Source organism: Epinephelus moara, chromosome 24 (genome assembly GCF_006386435.1).
Source record: "Epinephelus moara isolate mb chromosome 24, YSFRI_EMoa_1.0, whole genome shotgun sequence".
Classification (NCBI taxonomy): Eukaryota; Metazoa; Chordata; class Actinopteri; order Perciformes; family Serranidae; genus Epinephelus; species Epinephelus moara.
In genome coordinates, this window is record NC_065529.1 from 9,739,282 (window position 1) to 9,756,053 (window position 16,772).

The 16,772-nt window shown below is 42.5% G+C and overlaps 1 protein-coding gene across 1 annotated transcript in view; it reads right to left on the reverse strand.

Moving 5' to 3' along the window:
* The window catches only part of LOC126385360 (copine-9-like), a 329,179-nt gene that overhangs the window by 26,568 nt on the left and 285,839 nt on the right, over nucleotides 1-16,772 (reverse strand). Inside the window, exon 16 of the mRNA XM_050036928.1 lies at nucleotides 11,830-11,957. Within this exon, the coding sequence (XP_049892885.1) occupies nucleotides 11,830-11,957 (128 nt within the window). The remainder of the gene's footprint in view (nucleotides 1-11,829; nucleotides 11,958-16,772) is intronic.

A 16,772-nucleotide genomic window follows, 5' to 3' on the forward strand; every position in this document is an offset into this window, starting at 1 on the left:
TTATTTTGTTTTATTTTTTACATTTCCATTGTGAAAAGTTGTGGATTGTAAAAATAGGGCCGTTCCATTCCGCCTTGTTTTTCATCAGCCTTCTGTTGGGGCACCTAGCACACTGATTTGATACAAAAAGGTGGAGTTAGAAGCTCTGCAGTCTGTTGATTGGTCAAGAGAGATCTCTTACTCAACAAGGACTTAATGACTCAATGCCATTCTTAAACATTCCATCGATTGTGACAGAGGCTCTGAACACTGAAGCCTGTTATTTTTTTGTTCTGAAATGTCAGTGTGCAACCCCGTTATGCAGACGATCAATGAGGTGGAACCTTTCCTCTGCACCAGCGGTGACAATCCTGCCCACCCTCAAGCCAGCTGTCTGTGGTGAGATCACAAAACAGATCTAGGGTTTAGGTACATGTCCGTATGGGTTATGTATGGGTTCTAAGGGTACTATACAGAAAGTGTTTGTTGGAAACGCAGATCCCCTTGGATCTGTCCTGCATCTCCATAGAGCCTATAGGCTGTAAAAGGGGCCATTAGAGGTCCTTGTCCCCTCTACAATGAGCCATCAGCTCTGTGCTTCCAGTCACACACTGCCAAAGGTGAATCATAAGTTGAGTTTTAGATATTAGGAATAAAGTGAACCTGTGAAAATCTTTACAATGTTGTATCAGTCATTGATGCACAGTTTAATTTTAATGTGTTGCGTAGCCCCCACAACAGTAAAACATGAAACAAAAATATTCCACTTCCTGTGTGTGTTACCGTAGGTTGGATGAGGGGCGTCGTTTCAGCAAAAGCTAAGGTATGGCAATATGACATGACGTCACAGAACTACTGATGATGGAGTTTCAAAAGTATGAACTTATATAAAACTTCACTTTGGTCTTTGACCTGTCAGAAGTACATACTATGCTATTGAAAACTGTTTCAAAGGGCATGAAGCTGTTTCTCACATTCATAATACCTCATGTCTGCATGTAATGCACGACTTGGTGAGAGCAGTGAAAACATCGGACCTATTTCAGCGCATATTTCAGCACCACGGACAGCGAGCGGACGTTTCATTATCATTAGTCATGTGTTTAACTTCACAGAAAATAAAGAAAATAAATTAATTACAAGCTCATTTCTAGAAGATAACCAAGGGGTCCGGTGTATGAAACACAGTAAAACAAAGTATTTACACTCACATCACATCCCAGAAATTATTATCCATAAATGACATATCGTGCTGCATATGCATTTCATATTCTCATATTGGAGAGTCAGTGTGATCATTGTGGTAAGATATTAATATGCCATGTAGCTCCATGTCAAATTGTGAGCATGCTAATTAGTGGAAAATGTTTTGCACAATTGTTTGCACAGCACGAATATTAGTCAGCAAATTGAAGGAGGAAAACCATGTTCTTACCTCCTTGTGCTGTATAGGCTGCTATCACATAAGAGGATAACATCTGGGCCTTAACTGGGCAAAGTCTGTCACCAGATCATCCAGGCTGAATGTCTTTACCAGTGTAGATTCCACAGCCAGAAGCATGAGATGGGTCAGTCTGTCATTACTCATTGTTGTTCTGAGATAGTTTTTGACACGTTTTAAAACAGAGAAGAATCTCTCATTGGATGCTGTAGACACAGGCAATGTTGCAACAATGCGGAACAGCTTGATAAGCTCAGAGAATGCACTCAGCATGGAGTTGAGCTGGTTCATAGTGGACAAGATGACATCCTCATCATCATCTTTCTCAGTCAAGGAGACCAGGGCCTTGACTGCCTGACACTGGGCTTGTTGTACTGTGGTGTCAATGTGGATTTCATATGCACTGGCAAAAGACATCACAGAGTCCACTTCCAAAAACTTGGGGGATGACATGTCAAAAGCCTGGATAGCATCAAGCAGACTTTCATTCTCAGTGAATCTCTGAGTGAATTCCAGAGAGAGATTTCAAAGAAGGTTCTCTTGTGCTGGTCACCCTCATGTTGTCCGATGCTGGAGTCTGTCACAAACCCAGTAAGATGTTTTGATACTTGCCGTGCTCTTGCTGGTCCATTCAGGCAAGGGGCGTCGCTGCTGCTCAGTCCCATTTTTCTCGCAAATGCCTTGGCATCTGTCATTGTGGTATTCCACTCATCTTCTGACCGCATTGGAACCAACTGGGCCTTTGTACTTCGAATGAGCACTGCAGCTTTTGGGATGACCAGGCCCTGTGTCTGAAGCCGCTCTGAAAGTGCAAATGTTGTGCCCAGGATTTTCTCAAGTGTGTGGAGATGGAGGATGAAGGGGAATGATGAGATTTTCATTTCAAGACCAGCCGCCTCTATTGATCCTTCTTTGTGGGCTTCCGCTGTTGCCTCCAGCACCGTCTGTATTGCTTCGTAGCGCAACTTAGTCTTCTGAATAGCTCTGTGCCACCACAGCAGCGGTGTGACGTTTACTGAGTGTATGTACTCTGATCTGGGCTTGAATGTTCTTCCAACAGTAAAATCCATTGTCAATGAAGGCGCAAGCCCCATGCCTGCAGGGGTTAAAGCCAATAAAGATTTGTGAGCCCGAAAGTTGTCTTGTAGGAAATGTGCACAATGTAATAAATTAAGCATTATATGCATTTAAAACTGCTCTATGCTAAAATCGAGCCCTTTACCTGTCTCCAGTATGTATTGATGCACCTCCGAAGTGGCGGCAGGCGAAACAAAAAATTGAGTCAGTAGACACCGACTATTCAATCCACTCATGTTGGTCATAATAGATGCTGGCAAATCGTCTTCCGTTCCTCGTGGGGTACTGGCTGAGGCATGGTTGAGCTGGGGAGCCGGTTTTAAGCCTTGATATGTCACGGTGGTCCCAGGACCACCGGCTGCTGTTGCTGTTGGTCGGCTACCAGTAGCTAGTGTTACCCCTGTAGCCTTGGTTGTGTTAGCCACGTCCTCCTGGCTGGACGGAGGAGGGCACACGGTCACCGGCAGCTTTTCTGGGGGACCAGCTTGCTGCAACACTTCACTTGACTGTTCCGCTGTTGTTGGTACGTCTTTACGTTTTATGAAAAAAATTGATAGATGTTTGTTTTCTTTTCATTTTCACTTCTCTGCCCAAGACCTCCCGTTTTGTTGTTTTGGCGGCATCCAGAGGCGACTGGTGGTAATTGCGCATGTGTATTTTTTACCTCACACTCAACCTCACTCCCAGAGATCCTTGCGCCTGATTGACGTCAGTCACGCAGAGACAGGAGTAAACAGTGCACTGTTTCACACACACGTGTTTTAATACATCCATGACACAAGTAAGATGACTACAGAACCTCTCTCTTTTTTTTCTCCCGATTCCAAGGTATGGCAGCTGCCATACAACGCCATACCTAAATGACACCATCACTCAATCATTTTTTGTCACAAGGAATTATACAAGGTACAACTCCAGTGAAATATGATCACATCAGCTCCTTTAACTTGTGCACTGTAATTTTGTCCTTTTTTTGTCTCTTACATTTTTGGCTGTTGTTTTATAATTGTCCATGTTTCTGGATAGTTCTGGTAATCTGGTTGTGGAATGATTCAATTGTCCACACATCCCCACCTCAACAAGAGGCCATATGGTCGCTTCTCCCGAACATGGGCTGTGCCACACTGCAGCCGCCTGTGAACGGATGCAGTCATCCACAGCAGGAACAGGACAGTGCCTCACATTCCCACCAGTCCTTATTCACTGTCTGTGCACTCCTCTTCTTCTCTTGCCAGAGTCCTCTGCTCTGTCAGATCACCATATAGAAAAAGAGTCACCTAGTTGAAAGGGGCTGTCCAGGATTTAGCCAAGTTTTCGATGAATCAAAGAATATTACAGTTCCTGAGACAGGTCAGAGGCAGGCAGGGTCGATAACAGGAGATCAGGCAGGTAAGGAGTGCTGGACAGTGTTGCATGAGGTTGAAGAACAATCTGGCCCTGAGGGCAAGCAGCAGCTGCTTATATGCAGGGAGTGCTGATGAAGCTGCATGCACAGGTGAATGGAGTTGGCTGGCTGGCAGGATGAAGGAGGGCTGACAGAGAGGCAACTGGAAGCGTCCACACCACGTCATCAATGCATTGTGTATCAACCAGCGAAACCAATATAGTATGTTATAACAATTACGGTTTCTGTTTGGAAAGAATGAAGTATGGAGACACATGATCACCTTTTACACAATTTTATGATCCACACGCAACTATTGCTGTCTAACTTATTCTGTAATTCTGTCACAATTTGGCAAGTAAGTGTGAATATTTTCTGCTGCTCCTGACCCTCTACCCTAAAGAGCTTAGGAGGGGAACGTGAACATTTCTTTCTCCTTTTTTCTTAAAGCGTTCTCTAATCCTCTAATGTATCACAGTATGCAGCTGCCAGACACAGGAGCTGAATCCAAATACAACTATCTGTGATGATCCCAGAGGGGCTTCTGTTATCTGTACTTTAAGTTATAGGCTTTGGATTCACAGACTTCAAATACCTCACTGCAGAAGTCAACAACAACTCTGAACCGTCAGTTCTACAGGTTGAGGGTAACAAAATGTAGACTCTTTGATGCAGGTTATGTTTGTGTGTGTAGGCTGGTTATGTGTTTCCAATAATAACATAAATAGTGTTTTTAATAGACCATCACAGATAGTTAGCAATCCAGCTTTTCTGCCCACAGAAACACACAACATAGCATCAGACAACACACAAGAGCGTACAGGCAAAACTTGGACCAAAAAAGCAGTGAAAACAATACAATATGTGTAAACACATTTTAATTGTTGGAGTGAAGCAGTGTCTTTTTCACTGGCTGTGATAATATGATCCTTGTTCCAATAAGTTACTGCAAATGGCAAGAGTTGTTGCATTCGGCCGCGTATATTTAGGTATATGTGAATTATACTGTGCATTTTCCTCCTTCTGCTCCCTTCTTGTCCTTATCACTTCTCTAAAGCTCCCACATGGATGACAACAACAAAGAAGAGATGGATGTAGAGAAGGGGCAGTGTGAGGAGCAGTAACAGGAAATACTGGACCCAGAGGAGAAAGAAGAGATGGATGGGGAATTTAATTAAGAAGAAAGGGAAGAAGAGGAATAGCCAGAGAAGAACCAGGAAGAGCTGATGAGAGAAAACAAGAAATGGGAGGATGAGAATGATAAAAACGGGGGCTAGGAGACATAGAGGGATAGCAAGTCAGAGTTAGTGGGGTAGGTATGGTTGTAGGAAGTTGGAAAGAAAATTACGAAAAAAGTGAGTGAGGGAAGGGAAGTGGATCTGATGATCACAAGCAAAACATATCTGGAGTCATGAACTAAACAAGAATGACAGAATAAAGTGTGAGGACGGGGAGCGAGGAAATAAAGTTTCATGTTCTCTCTCTGAATGGATGGGAGTTTTGAAGCTCTTGAGCCCATAGCTGAGCAACACAGCATCGCCACACTCCATTTGATTATGCAACCACAATCACAAAGAACTGGGACAGCATATTATTGCTTCATATGGGGCCTAAAAATACAATAGCAGGTAATAACCAGCCAAAATCCATTAAAAAATCAACACAGGCTGTACTCCAAGAAAGTTTTATTGGTGAAATGTAATTTGTTTTTAAAAAAAGAGCCTGTAAGATTGTGTGCTGCAGGATTCAGCAGGAAGACATGGTGTGTTAATTTATTCTTACCTATGTTATTTGAAGCATTGACCTCGTGGGTGCATGCTTGTTTAGAAAATAATAATCAGATAATAAATGTGATGCATTTGCATCTCTTTATGGTTGTTTTGTGTCGCTTTGTGATTGTTTTTCCGTGTCTTTGTAGCCGTTTTGCTGTTATTCAAACTGACCTCATGGGTGCATGCTTGTTCAGAAAATAATAATCAGAAGATAATAAGGTGTGATGCATTTGGATCTCTTTGGGGGTTTTTTGTATCCCTTTAAGGTTGTTTTAAATCTCTTCATAGTTGTTTGCATCTCCTTGTGGTCATTTTTGCAACTCTTTGTTTGCACCTCTTTGTGGTCATTTTTGCACCTCTTTGTGGTTGTTTTTTAATCTCTCTGTAGTTATTTTGCACCTCTTCGTGGTCATTATTTTATTTATTGTGTCCTGTAGGCCTGTTCAATAATTACAGGGTTACTCGCGGTTCCTAAAGTCTCCAAAAGTAGATCAGGAGCCAGAGCCTTCAGCTATCAGGCTCCTCTCCTGTGGAATCATCTTCCTGTTACGGTCCGGGAGGCAGACACCGTCTCCACATTTAAGACTAGACTTAAGACTTCCCTTTTTGATAAAGCTTATAGTTAGGGCTGGCTCAGGCTTGCCCTGTACCAGCCCCTAGTTAGGCTGACTTAGGCCTAGTCTGCCGGGGGTCCTCCTATGATACACATGGCCCCTTTTCTCACTCTCTCTCTCTCTCTCTCTCTCTCCTCAGTTTCTGAAAAGTAGTTTTTTCTTCATTTGCTAACATTCACATCCTATTACTGCATATCACTAACTCAGCTTCCACTCCTGAGCCTTTGTGCTCCACTGTCTCGCAGCTTCCCTCAAATCGCAGCTATGCCTGGATGGGGTTTCGTGGTTGTGCCGCTGCTGTGGTCCTGCCAGATGCCTCCTGCTGCTGCTGTTATTATTAATCATACTTCTACTGTTATTATACACATATGACTATTGTCACATACATATACTATCAGATATTAACATATACCCACAACATATGCTACCAAAATTACTGTTATTACTGTTGTTATTATAATATTATTACTAAAATTAATTGTCATTACTGCTTGCCCTGCTTCTCTCTCTGTCTCAATTTTTCTCACTCCTCTCTTGTCCTAGATGAGACATCCCTCCTCAGTTGCTCTTCCTGAAGTTTCTACTATTTTTTTCCCTGTTTAAGTTTTTTTGGGGGAGATTTTCCTTATCCGCTGTGAGGGTCCTAAGGACAGAGGGATGTTATATGCTGTAAAGCCCTCTGAGGCAAACTCTGATTTGTGATATTGGGCTTTATAAATAAAATTGAATTAAATTGAATTGAAATGGGGCTGATGGCAATTGATTACCTGGCTGTATCCCATGGCTCTGTACATCCTTTTACTGAAACAGAGCAGCTGAAATTCTTGGGTAAAAGAAGCTAAAACCCCGAGAAACCAAAGCATCAAAATCATTAAAAATAACCAGTTCTGCATTTAGCAGCACTGGCCCTGAAGACAACCAGCCAGAGAGGAGGAGCAGAGCAGCAGGGTGAATTCAGGACTGTTGGGCACAAGACAACAGGGATTAAATAATACAGGTGTTGCTGCTCAGATAACATTATTTAGCTCACTTTTCTGTTCTGGTTTAATCAGAAATTCTAAAATGCTAACTATATTAAGTACTCAAAGTATTTTCCCTACATGATTAGCCCAGACTCAGAATGCAATTAAAGTGGGATTCAACGAAGACAGCCACTGACATTAATTATGTTTGGTGCTATATTAATTGTGACTGGCATGGTTCTACAAAGATCATCTTTAATTAAAGAAATCTGTGTTTACTTTGTAATGTTTTTGTGTGACATGGTCCATGTGCTACAACAAGCATGGCTGAAAGCAAAATTATTAGCGACTCTACGGTGGTTCCAAAAAGACGAGCAGCTTCAGTTGTGTGGACTAAACCGTTGTGTGCTGAATGGTTTTTGAAGAACCCTGACATCACAGACACTTTTAGCGACTTACCGCAAGTTACCCTCATTCAGCGACTTGTCCAGCAGCAGCACAGCGTCTCTCCCTCTCTTCTATCGCCATGCACACATGGAGTCAGTGTTGTGAAGTAATTAAACATTTGGTAATGTAAACTACATATGTGTAAATGTGCAATGGTAATGATAGCATAACAGCTGGTCACAGGTTACAAGGTGATGGTTAGAGGAAAAATGGCCAGGTGTGAAAAAACTGTTAAGGTGACATGTAAACTATATCACTTATTTTGTTGCAATTCTGTTTTCTTTAATGAATAATACATTTCGTTTTTACTAAGTTGTTATATTGCCAAGAATATCATTATTGCAAAAACGCACCCTCAAATATCGTGATATTATTTTAGGGCCCATCCCTAACCATGACAATGATTTTTTGCAGTTTACAAAGATTTGCCACACCTCAGCAATAACTTGCTTGCCATGATCACAGTGTTTCCTTAACTTCAAAGAGTCATAATCATAAAAGATAAAAAAGGTTTATTCTAATCTTCTTATTTTTGCTGGTTTGAGATGGAGCAAGTAACATGGGTGGTCATTAAAGCAGCACAAATCTAAAATATAGAGTTAATACAATGTTGTCACTCAAGAAAGAGTCAAAGCCTCCAGCAGTAAAACCACCAGGGCTCTGTGTAGGTGATCTAAAGGGGTTGGCATATTTTGCAGAGCAGGGTATCATTAACCTTTACGGTGACACTGACATGCTCTATGGGGAGCATCCTTCCTCTGCTCTCCTAAAAGCACTGGAATTGAATACAGCTTTATGCTGGAAGCAACAGTGTTTGTGATAATCTGTGCTGGCAAAGGTTAAGTAGTAGTCATCTGCTGTTGAAATGTGCAACCCCAATTCCAGAAAAGTTGGGATGTTGTATAAAACTTGCAATGACATGCAAATCTGTTCTGACCTACATTCAGCTGACAAGATATATGGTTTTCAAACTGATAAACTGTTAACAATTTTTTTTTTTTTGCCAAACAGAGCAATCGGTTAGGAGCAAAGATGCCACACTGCTGTTCAAACTTTATAAGTCAAAATAACAGTGGATTATGGACTGTCAGGAAATGCTAAAACATGCACACATGACTCAAAACAACCTGTTCTATTTTGACCCAGTTATCAAAATATCACAAAGTTTTTATTCGTGGTCAACCATACATATCTGTATCTGGACAGCCTCTTTCATATTATGGGCAGACGTTTGAACTACCGCCCCGAGTGTCCGTAACAATGGCGACGTTGACGAAGAGTGACTGAAAACTTGCCTTCTGCTATGTCTTGTGAAACTCTTTGATTTTATTATTTCTCATGCAATTTCAAGCATGTGATAACGTAGTGTAGCCAATGCATTAGAGAGCGCACGAAAATACTACAGGACCAATCGTGTCCTGAATTGATTTAGTAGCTAAAGGATGATCCCGTATCCCCGGATGGATACCCTATACATACATACATACATACATACATACATACCCTGTTTATTGCAGAAACCACAGCCGTTTCCAATTAGGCGTCTGAAACAACACTTCTCCTCCAAAGGTTGTGCTCCATGCAGAATCTCCTGACACTCATTATGGAACACCGTGTGGCCCCTTCAAGCTGCAAAATGTCACTGATTTCTTCGTGTGTCTTGCCACGCTCAAAAAGTTCACAGATCAGGTCTGCATAAGGCTGGAGTGCAGCCATAACTAGCCTACAAGTAGTTGAGAATGGAGCGCTCCTCTGCAAAGTTCAAAAGTTCCTCCACAGATCTCCCAGCATTCCCAGAATTTATCCAAATATCACAACAACAAAACAAAAAAGTTAAAAACTTCATTTTCACGTTCTTCTGTTTTAATTTTCAAACAGAAAAACTACAAAACCTGTGATTGCTGTTGTTCCATTTTCTGTTTAAAAAAAAAAAAAAAAAAAAGAACGAAGGGTACATGGATTCTTTACTATCACTTCATCTTCTTTCCATTATGCAAGCCGCGACCTTTGAGGCAGAAAAATGGAGCGAAGGAAGTGCCAAAAACTGCAGTTCCTTAAATGGCCACTTGAGACTGGCTCCAAAACAGAGTAAACCCCCATAGACGCCCAGAGTTTGAATATTCTCCCCAGTGTGAATGTGAGCATGAATGGTTGTCTGTCTCTATGTGTCAGCCCTGTGATAGTCTGGCAACCTGTCCAGGATGTACCCCATCTCTCGCCCAGCTGGGATAGGCTCCAACACCCCCTGTGACCCCAAACTTATCGATACTTGCTCTGTTTCCCCCTCCCCACAGGTTAAGAGTGTGGGTGTCATCCTTGACCGTGCCTTATCTTCCCAATCACACATCAATAACATTACCCGGCCTGCATACTTCCACTTACGTAATATCAACCGCCTCCACCCCTCCCTCAACCCCCATACCACTGCTATCCTTGTTCACAGTCACTTCTCGTTTAGACTACTGCAATTCCCTCCTCTTTGGTCTCACTCACAAATCCCTCCATAAGCTTCAGCTGGTCCAGAATTCAGCTACCCACATCATCACCACAACCTCCTCCATCCACCACATTACTCCTGTCCTGCTGCAGCTCCACTGGCTCCTGGTTAAGTCCCGTATTGAATTCAAAATCCTCCTGTTAACATTCAAGGCCATCCACAACCTTGCCCCTCCATATCTGCCCTATCTCCTCCATGCAGCCACTCCTTCCCGTACCCTCAGATCATCCTCCTCCATCCATCTGACTGTCCCCTCCGCCCATCTCACCACCATGGGGAGCAGAGCCGCACTACCACCTGAACTCAGAAATATCAACTCACTTCCACTCTTTAACTCCACACTCAAAACTCATCTGTTTAAGATTGCTTTTCTATGATCTCAATTGCACTGTCCAAATTTGATCTTAATCTTAATTTTGATTTTAATTTTAATCTGTTTTTACGTCATACTGTGTATTTTCTTATGGTTTCATTGTTTGTTCTGTATTTTTTTTTTTTTATTGTACAGTGTCCTTGAGTGTTAGAAAGGCGCCTTTAAATAAAATGTATTATTATTATTATTATTATTATATTATTATTAAACGGGATAAGCAGTTACATAAAATGAATGAATGAATTTTCATTTATTTATTTTCATCTTTTTCTTATTTAAACTAAAAATTGTTGTCTTCTTTTTCTGTCAGTGCTGTTCTACAGTATTAATATTGCATGTTACCTGTGATGTGAGATTAAAGTGCAGAGATATTTGGTAAATTGAAAGGAAGTAACAGTGTTTATGTGTGACATTGTTCAAGGGGTGCATTTGTAAAGGGTTGTTTTACCTTAATTTATGAGTTTGGAAGGGGTTAGAAATGGCAGGACTCACTTGTATTTTGATGAATTATCATAATTGTGTATCTTTTGCTTGAACTTATTTTTCCAAGTCAATAATAAGAGAAAACACAAACAAGGGAGACGTGTCATTTTGGCAAATTGTGTCAACTGGGTGCCAGGTCAGAGTAAAGTGTTTTAAAATGTTTTACAACGCTAAGGCTACCTAAACCAGAGGGGAAGACATTTGATGAGGTATCTCTCTCCAGTAAACCGACCCTGGCCAGTTGTGTCTTCTCATTAATTAATAAGAAATTTGAGCTGACTGTCTGTAATGAATTTTCTAAGCCAGTTATTATGAGCTTTGTGGATCTGGGCTAACCTGGCAGAAAAGTAAATAGACCTCTGTCAGCGTAGTGTATGTGTGTGTGTGTGTGTGTGTGTGTGTGTGTGTGTGTGTGTGTGTGTATTTTTGGAGTAGACTGAAAGAAAAGGCAAAGTTTAAGTTGAATATAAACATAATCTTTGTTTGTTAAAAAAAAAAAACAACAACCCACAGGGCCTCTTTTAAAATCTGAAACTGTGATTTCTCAGACGGGGATGATTCTTATTTTCTGTGAGCTGCTCATCACATTTCCTGCTCTCTGCCAGCAAGTCACCTCTGTCATATTCACGTGTTTGTATTCATGACATGCATATATAAACAGCTGGCTTCCCACGATGGCACAGGGTAAGTGACACATGCATATGAAACTTATGTTAATGTGCAGATTTTATGTATGAGAGACATTATTTATGAGTGTGTATGAAGGTATGTGTTTGTGAGTGTATAAGTGCCTCTCTCACCGAGCCACCTGGTTGATGACAGGAGCGAAGTTGGTTGGGCCGTACAGCTGAACAGTTCGCAGGCTCTGGAAGTAAGCCTCTAGTACACCCTCGATGCCCACACAGTTTGGATTTTCTGTATTTGAGTTCTGTAAGAGAGAAAACTCTGTTAGTAAAAAAGAAATCATTGAACCCACTGAAAGGAAACAGATAGGGACTCTTTATCGTGTCTTGATAAAATCCATTTCTGTTATTGCTGTTCCTAACTGACACTAAAAGGCAGCATGAAAATCCTTGATGTATAGAGGAGTGACACACAATATGGAGGATGAGAGTGCACTCTTTCCTGGCATTCATAGTGTAGCACTCAGTTGTTCACATGAAAACTGAAAGAAACTGTGCAAAGAAGCTTGAGAGAGGAGGTCAAACAGTTTTTTTTCCATTTCATTTCATTATGTTACTCAAGACCATATCACATGGTATGAAGTATAAACATTACATACAATAACAGAACTATGGTCCTCTGCATGGCTAAAGTACAAAAAATGTTGCTTAGACAAAGGTAGGGCATTCTTCAAAAAAAGCACCTAGTTTACAAATAACTTCTGGCTTATCTGATTGTAATAACAAAATTAATTGAAACATAGATGGATGATTTACATAATAGTTTAACAAATAACATTCTCTGGAAATGATTATGCCTCATTCAAACTAAATATGATGCCGATTTCCCCACACCATCATCATCATCATCACAGTTAGCAGATCCTCTGATTTCTATCCAGCCCTTTATATCTTCCACTGACTTTCGGAATTCTGGTGTTGTTCACTCTAAAATTACAAATAGCCTCCTTTTGGTTTTCATGCAACAGATACTTCTCCAGTTTAAACTCTCGTTTAATTTTGACATATATAGCACGTGATGTCATACTTCTGAGCTCACTTTGCCACTTTTACATGAACTGATCTTTTAGCCTCTGTTTAGGTGTTTTCACCAGTTGATGTTACACTTTTTGTGTGAGCCAGAGGTTAGACAAGCCACATTCATCCTGTATCTGCTTAAAGGGAAATTTCGGTTTATTTCAACCCGTCTCCTATCGTCCTAAATTTGTTTCAAGTCACTAGTGACATAGAAATNAGACAGGGACAGAGAGAGAGACAGAGACAGAGACAGGGACAGAGAGAGAAGCAGAAAGGATGAGCTCCTGAAATATCTTCAACTTTTGGATGAAAAACGAAACCGAGGAAACTGATATCCTGTAAATAGCAACATAAGGATACAAAGATTGAAAAGGAAAACAAATAACAACAAAATACTGCCAAAACAAGAAGATCTCCAGCACATCTAACCTGAAAGACAGCAAGCAGCTAACCAACAAACCCTGCTAGCCTGACACAAAACCTGGAGATGAGATGAGAGAAGAGGCTGAAAACAGAAGAAAAGAAGCAGAAGACAAAGACACTTCATTTACAGTGTTGAAAGAGGTTAAATAAATCTGCTTTCAAAAGACATATTAGCTTAAAATCACAAAATTAGCTAGTTTTGTGATTTTGGCAGTTGGCAGTTGGCATAAAGTGTTGTCAGTGTGTTACCATGGAGACGGACGCTAACAACAGCTGCAGCTACAGCAGAGTGGTAGAATACCCTGCTAACTGTAGCAGTGCTAAAGCCAAGAAAAAACACAAAGAAACAAAACTTTTATCAAATCCAGAACAACTGTTTGCTGACTTCATCTTCTGCAATGGAAAGAAGATAAAAAACAACGTCCTCTTCCACACAGAGAACATCACCACGTGGAAGGAGATCATTTGTAATAATTACAAACATATTGCCAAAGAAGGCATTGGACGAGGTGGCCGCCTAACTGTCTGTCAGGATGAAAACCTGGACACAGACAACCCTCTGCTCACTTTCACCTACTATACTAAGAAAGGCACAATACTGGTTCAGGGAAATGAGGTAAGCCTCGATGCCTTTGAGGAACTCTTTCCCATGATGAAGGCAGAAGCTCTGAGAGATCGACCCAGTACGAGCAGCAACACTATTGGAGACACATCACCGAAACAGGAAGAGGAGGATGACACAATGGTCCCAGAGGTCACACAGTCAGACCTGAAGCTAACAATCAGTCCACCTGGCCCCACACCACCAACACCCCCCAAGCTCCTCCAACAACTGAGAGAGAGCCTGACCCTCCTGGAGCTGGACTTCACTGAGTTCAGGGAGCTCACTTTGGCCAAGCTAGCTCAGTCTGATTCTACCCAACAGCTGAGACACGAGCTTCAACAGCTGAGGCAAGACAGCCAAGAGGCCATAGCTGAGCTGAGAGAGGAGAACCAGGAAACCAGATCAGAGCTGATGGAGACCCAGAGGAGACTCCAACAGCTAACACAGGCCATGCGTGAGCTGGAGGAGGAGAACACCACCCTACGAGCCCAGGCACTGAAAGTAAAGGAGGAGGATGCCGACAGAGACATCAGCTTCAGCAGAGAGCTACAGGAGATGAGGGAGCAACTTCAGGAGAAGAGATGCCATGTTTCATCGCCCAGTGACACACATGCAGCTGTCCCAACACCGACCCTCTCCCCTGCTGCCGAACCACCATCTCCCACCGACACCAACAGCTTCCCCCTCTCACAGCTTTTACCCACCTCTCCGACCCTGACACCCAGAGATTCCCCTCCTGACCTCCCTGCCGCCCAGCCCCTGTTACACACAGAGCCCAGATCTGACAGACCAGCCAGGCCAGAAGCCCCGGCAGTCCTACTCATGGACTCAAATGGAAAATATCTGAATGCCAAACGCCTCCTCCCTGGCCTCAACACCATAGCCAAACGCTGCAGAAACACGGGCCATGCCATGGAGCTGTTTGGCAGGACACACTGGGGAGCCCTCAATACATCGTGGTGCATACAGGAACCAATGACCTCCACACCCTCCACCAGGGCACTGCTGAGGCCATGACCAAGGTCTGTAGATCCTGGGTGCAGCAGCTGTGGATGGTCTGTAGATCCTGGGTGCAGCGGCTGTGTGGACGAGATTGTCGGGGTTGCGACCAAGGGTAACGTCCTTCAGGGTTTTGGTGAATGTTCTTATCCCAGCCTTGTTCAGGTGTAGTCTGTCGTAGAGATCCCATGTCCCAATGGTAGTGTGGTGGGCGAGGTGGATGTTTGGGAGGGCTGCACAGCTCCTTGAGACTTCCATGTTGATATCATGGATGACATGTGGAGGGGTTTCTGTCCTGGAGAGAAGGGTAGAAATAATCACTCTGCTGTCCAGGAACTCCTTGGAGGCCCTCTCAGCCACCTTGGTCATGGCCTCAGCAGTGCCCTGGTGGAGGGTGTGGAGGTCATTGGTTCTTGTATGCACCACGATGTATTGAGGGCTCCCCAGTGTGTCCTGCCAAACAGCTCCATGGCATGGCCCGTGTTTCTGCAGCATTTGGCTATGGTGTTGAGGCCAGGGAGGAGGCGTTTGGCATTCAGATATTTTCCATTTGAGTCCATGAGTAGGACTGCCGGGGCTTCTGGCCTGGCTGGTCTGTCAGATCTGGGCTCTGTGTGTAACAGGGGCTGGGCGGCAGGGAGGTCAGGAGGGGAATCTCTGGGTGTCAGGGTCGGAGAGGTGGGTAAAGGCTGTGAGAGAGGGAGGCTGCCAGTGTCGGTGGGAGCTGGTGGTTCGGCAGCAGGGGAGAGGGTCGGTGTTGGGACAGCTGCATGTGTGTCACTGGGCGATGAAACATGGCATCTCTTCTCCTGAACTGTTATTTGACTCTGAACAGAGAATATAAATTGGCCGAATATCTCCACTCTGTCAGAGATACGAAGCAGAGACGGATCCTGACCAAATACAGGCTCAGTGACCACCAACTAGCTGCAGAGACAGGAAGACACAGACAGACATGGCTGCCCAGAGAGGAGCGTGTATGTGCTCACTGCTCCACAGGAGAGACAGAGACAGAGACAGAGATGCACTTCCTCCTCTACTGCGACACGTTTTCTTCAATAAGAAACTTGCACTTTGGGAAATAGTTAAGAACATAACAGCCTTTCATATGTTAACACCAGAGGAGGAAGTGTCAGTTGTGCTGGGTGAAGGGACAGCAGCTCCTCTGGCAGCGAAATATGTATCTGCCTGCCACAACCTGAGGACTCACTCACTATAACATCCTAACATGCATGCATTTATATCCAGTTGTATAAATTATATTGTATTGTATTGAATTGAATTGTAATATTGTAAGTTTGTATGTAAATATTCTGTAAAATGCTTTGGCAACAACATATTTCTGTTCATGCCAATAAAGCTGTTTGAATTCAATTGAATTGAGAGAGAGAGAGAGAGAGAGAGAGAGAGAGAGAGAGAGACAGAGACAGAGAGACAGAAAGAGAGACAGAGAGAGAGAGATTCCATGAGCATGAACATGAGCTCCTGAATATTTTTGCTTTTTTGGATGTTTTAAAGTGAGATAAACTACTATTCTTCTAAGAGCTGGAAGAAAACAGAAGAGAAAACCATTGTTTTTAAAAAAAATCTACCAAGAAGGAAAAAAAACAGCAAAAACCTCAGAAAACAGTGATAGACTGGAAAACAANGCTCCTGAATATTTTTGCTTTTTTGGATGTTTTAAAGTGAGATAAACTACTATTCTGAGAGCTGGAAGAAAACAGAAGAGAAAACCGTTGTTTTTAAAAAAATCTACCAAGAAGGAAAAAAAACAGCAAAAACCTCAGAAAACAGTGATAGACTGGAAAACAACGGAACCAACTGCCAAACTGACAGTTAGCCTAACTGTCCAACCAGCAACAACAAAAAAAGGTCAAGCAAAGAGGAGGAAAACAGCTGAAGACACAAGTGAGTGAAACCATCAGAAAGAAAATATAACATTTAAAAAGAGGAAACAAAAAATTGCTGAACACTAAATAAACTTAAGCTAGCATAACACAGCTAGCTGTAAACAAGA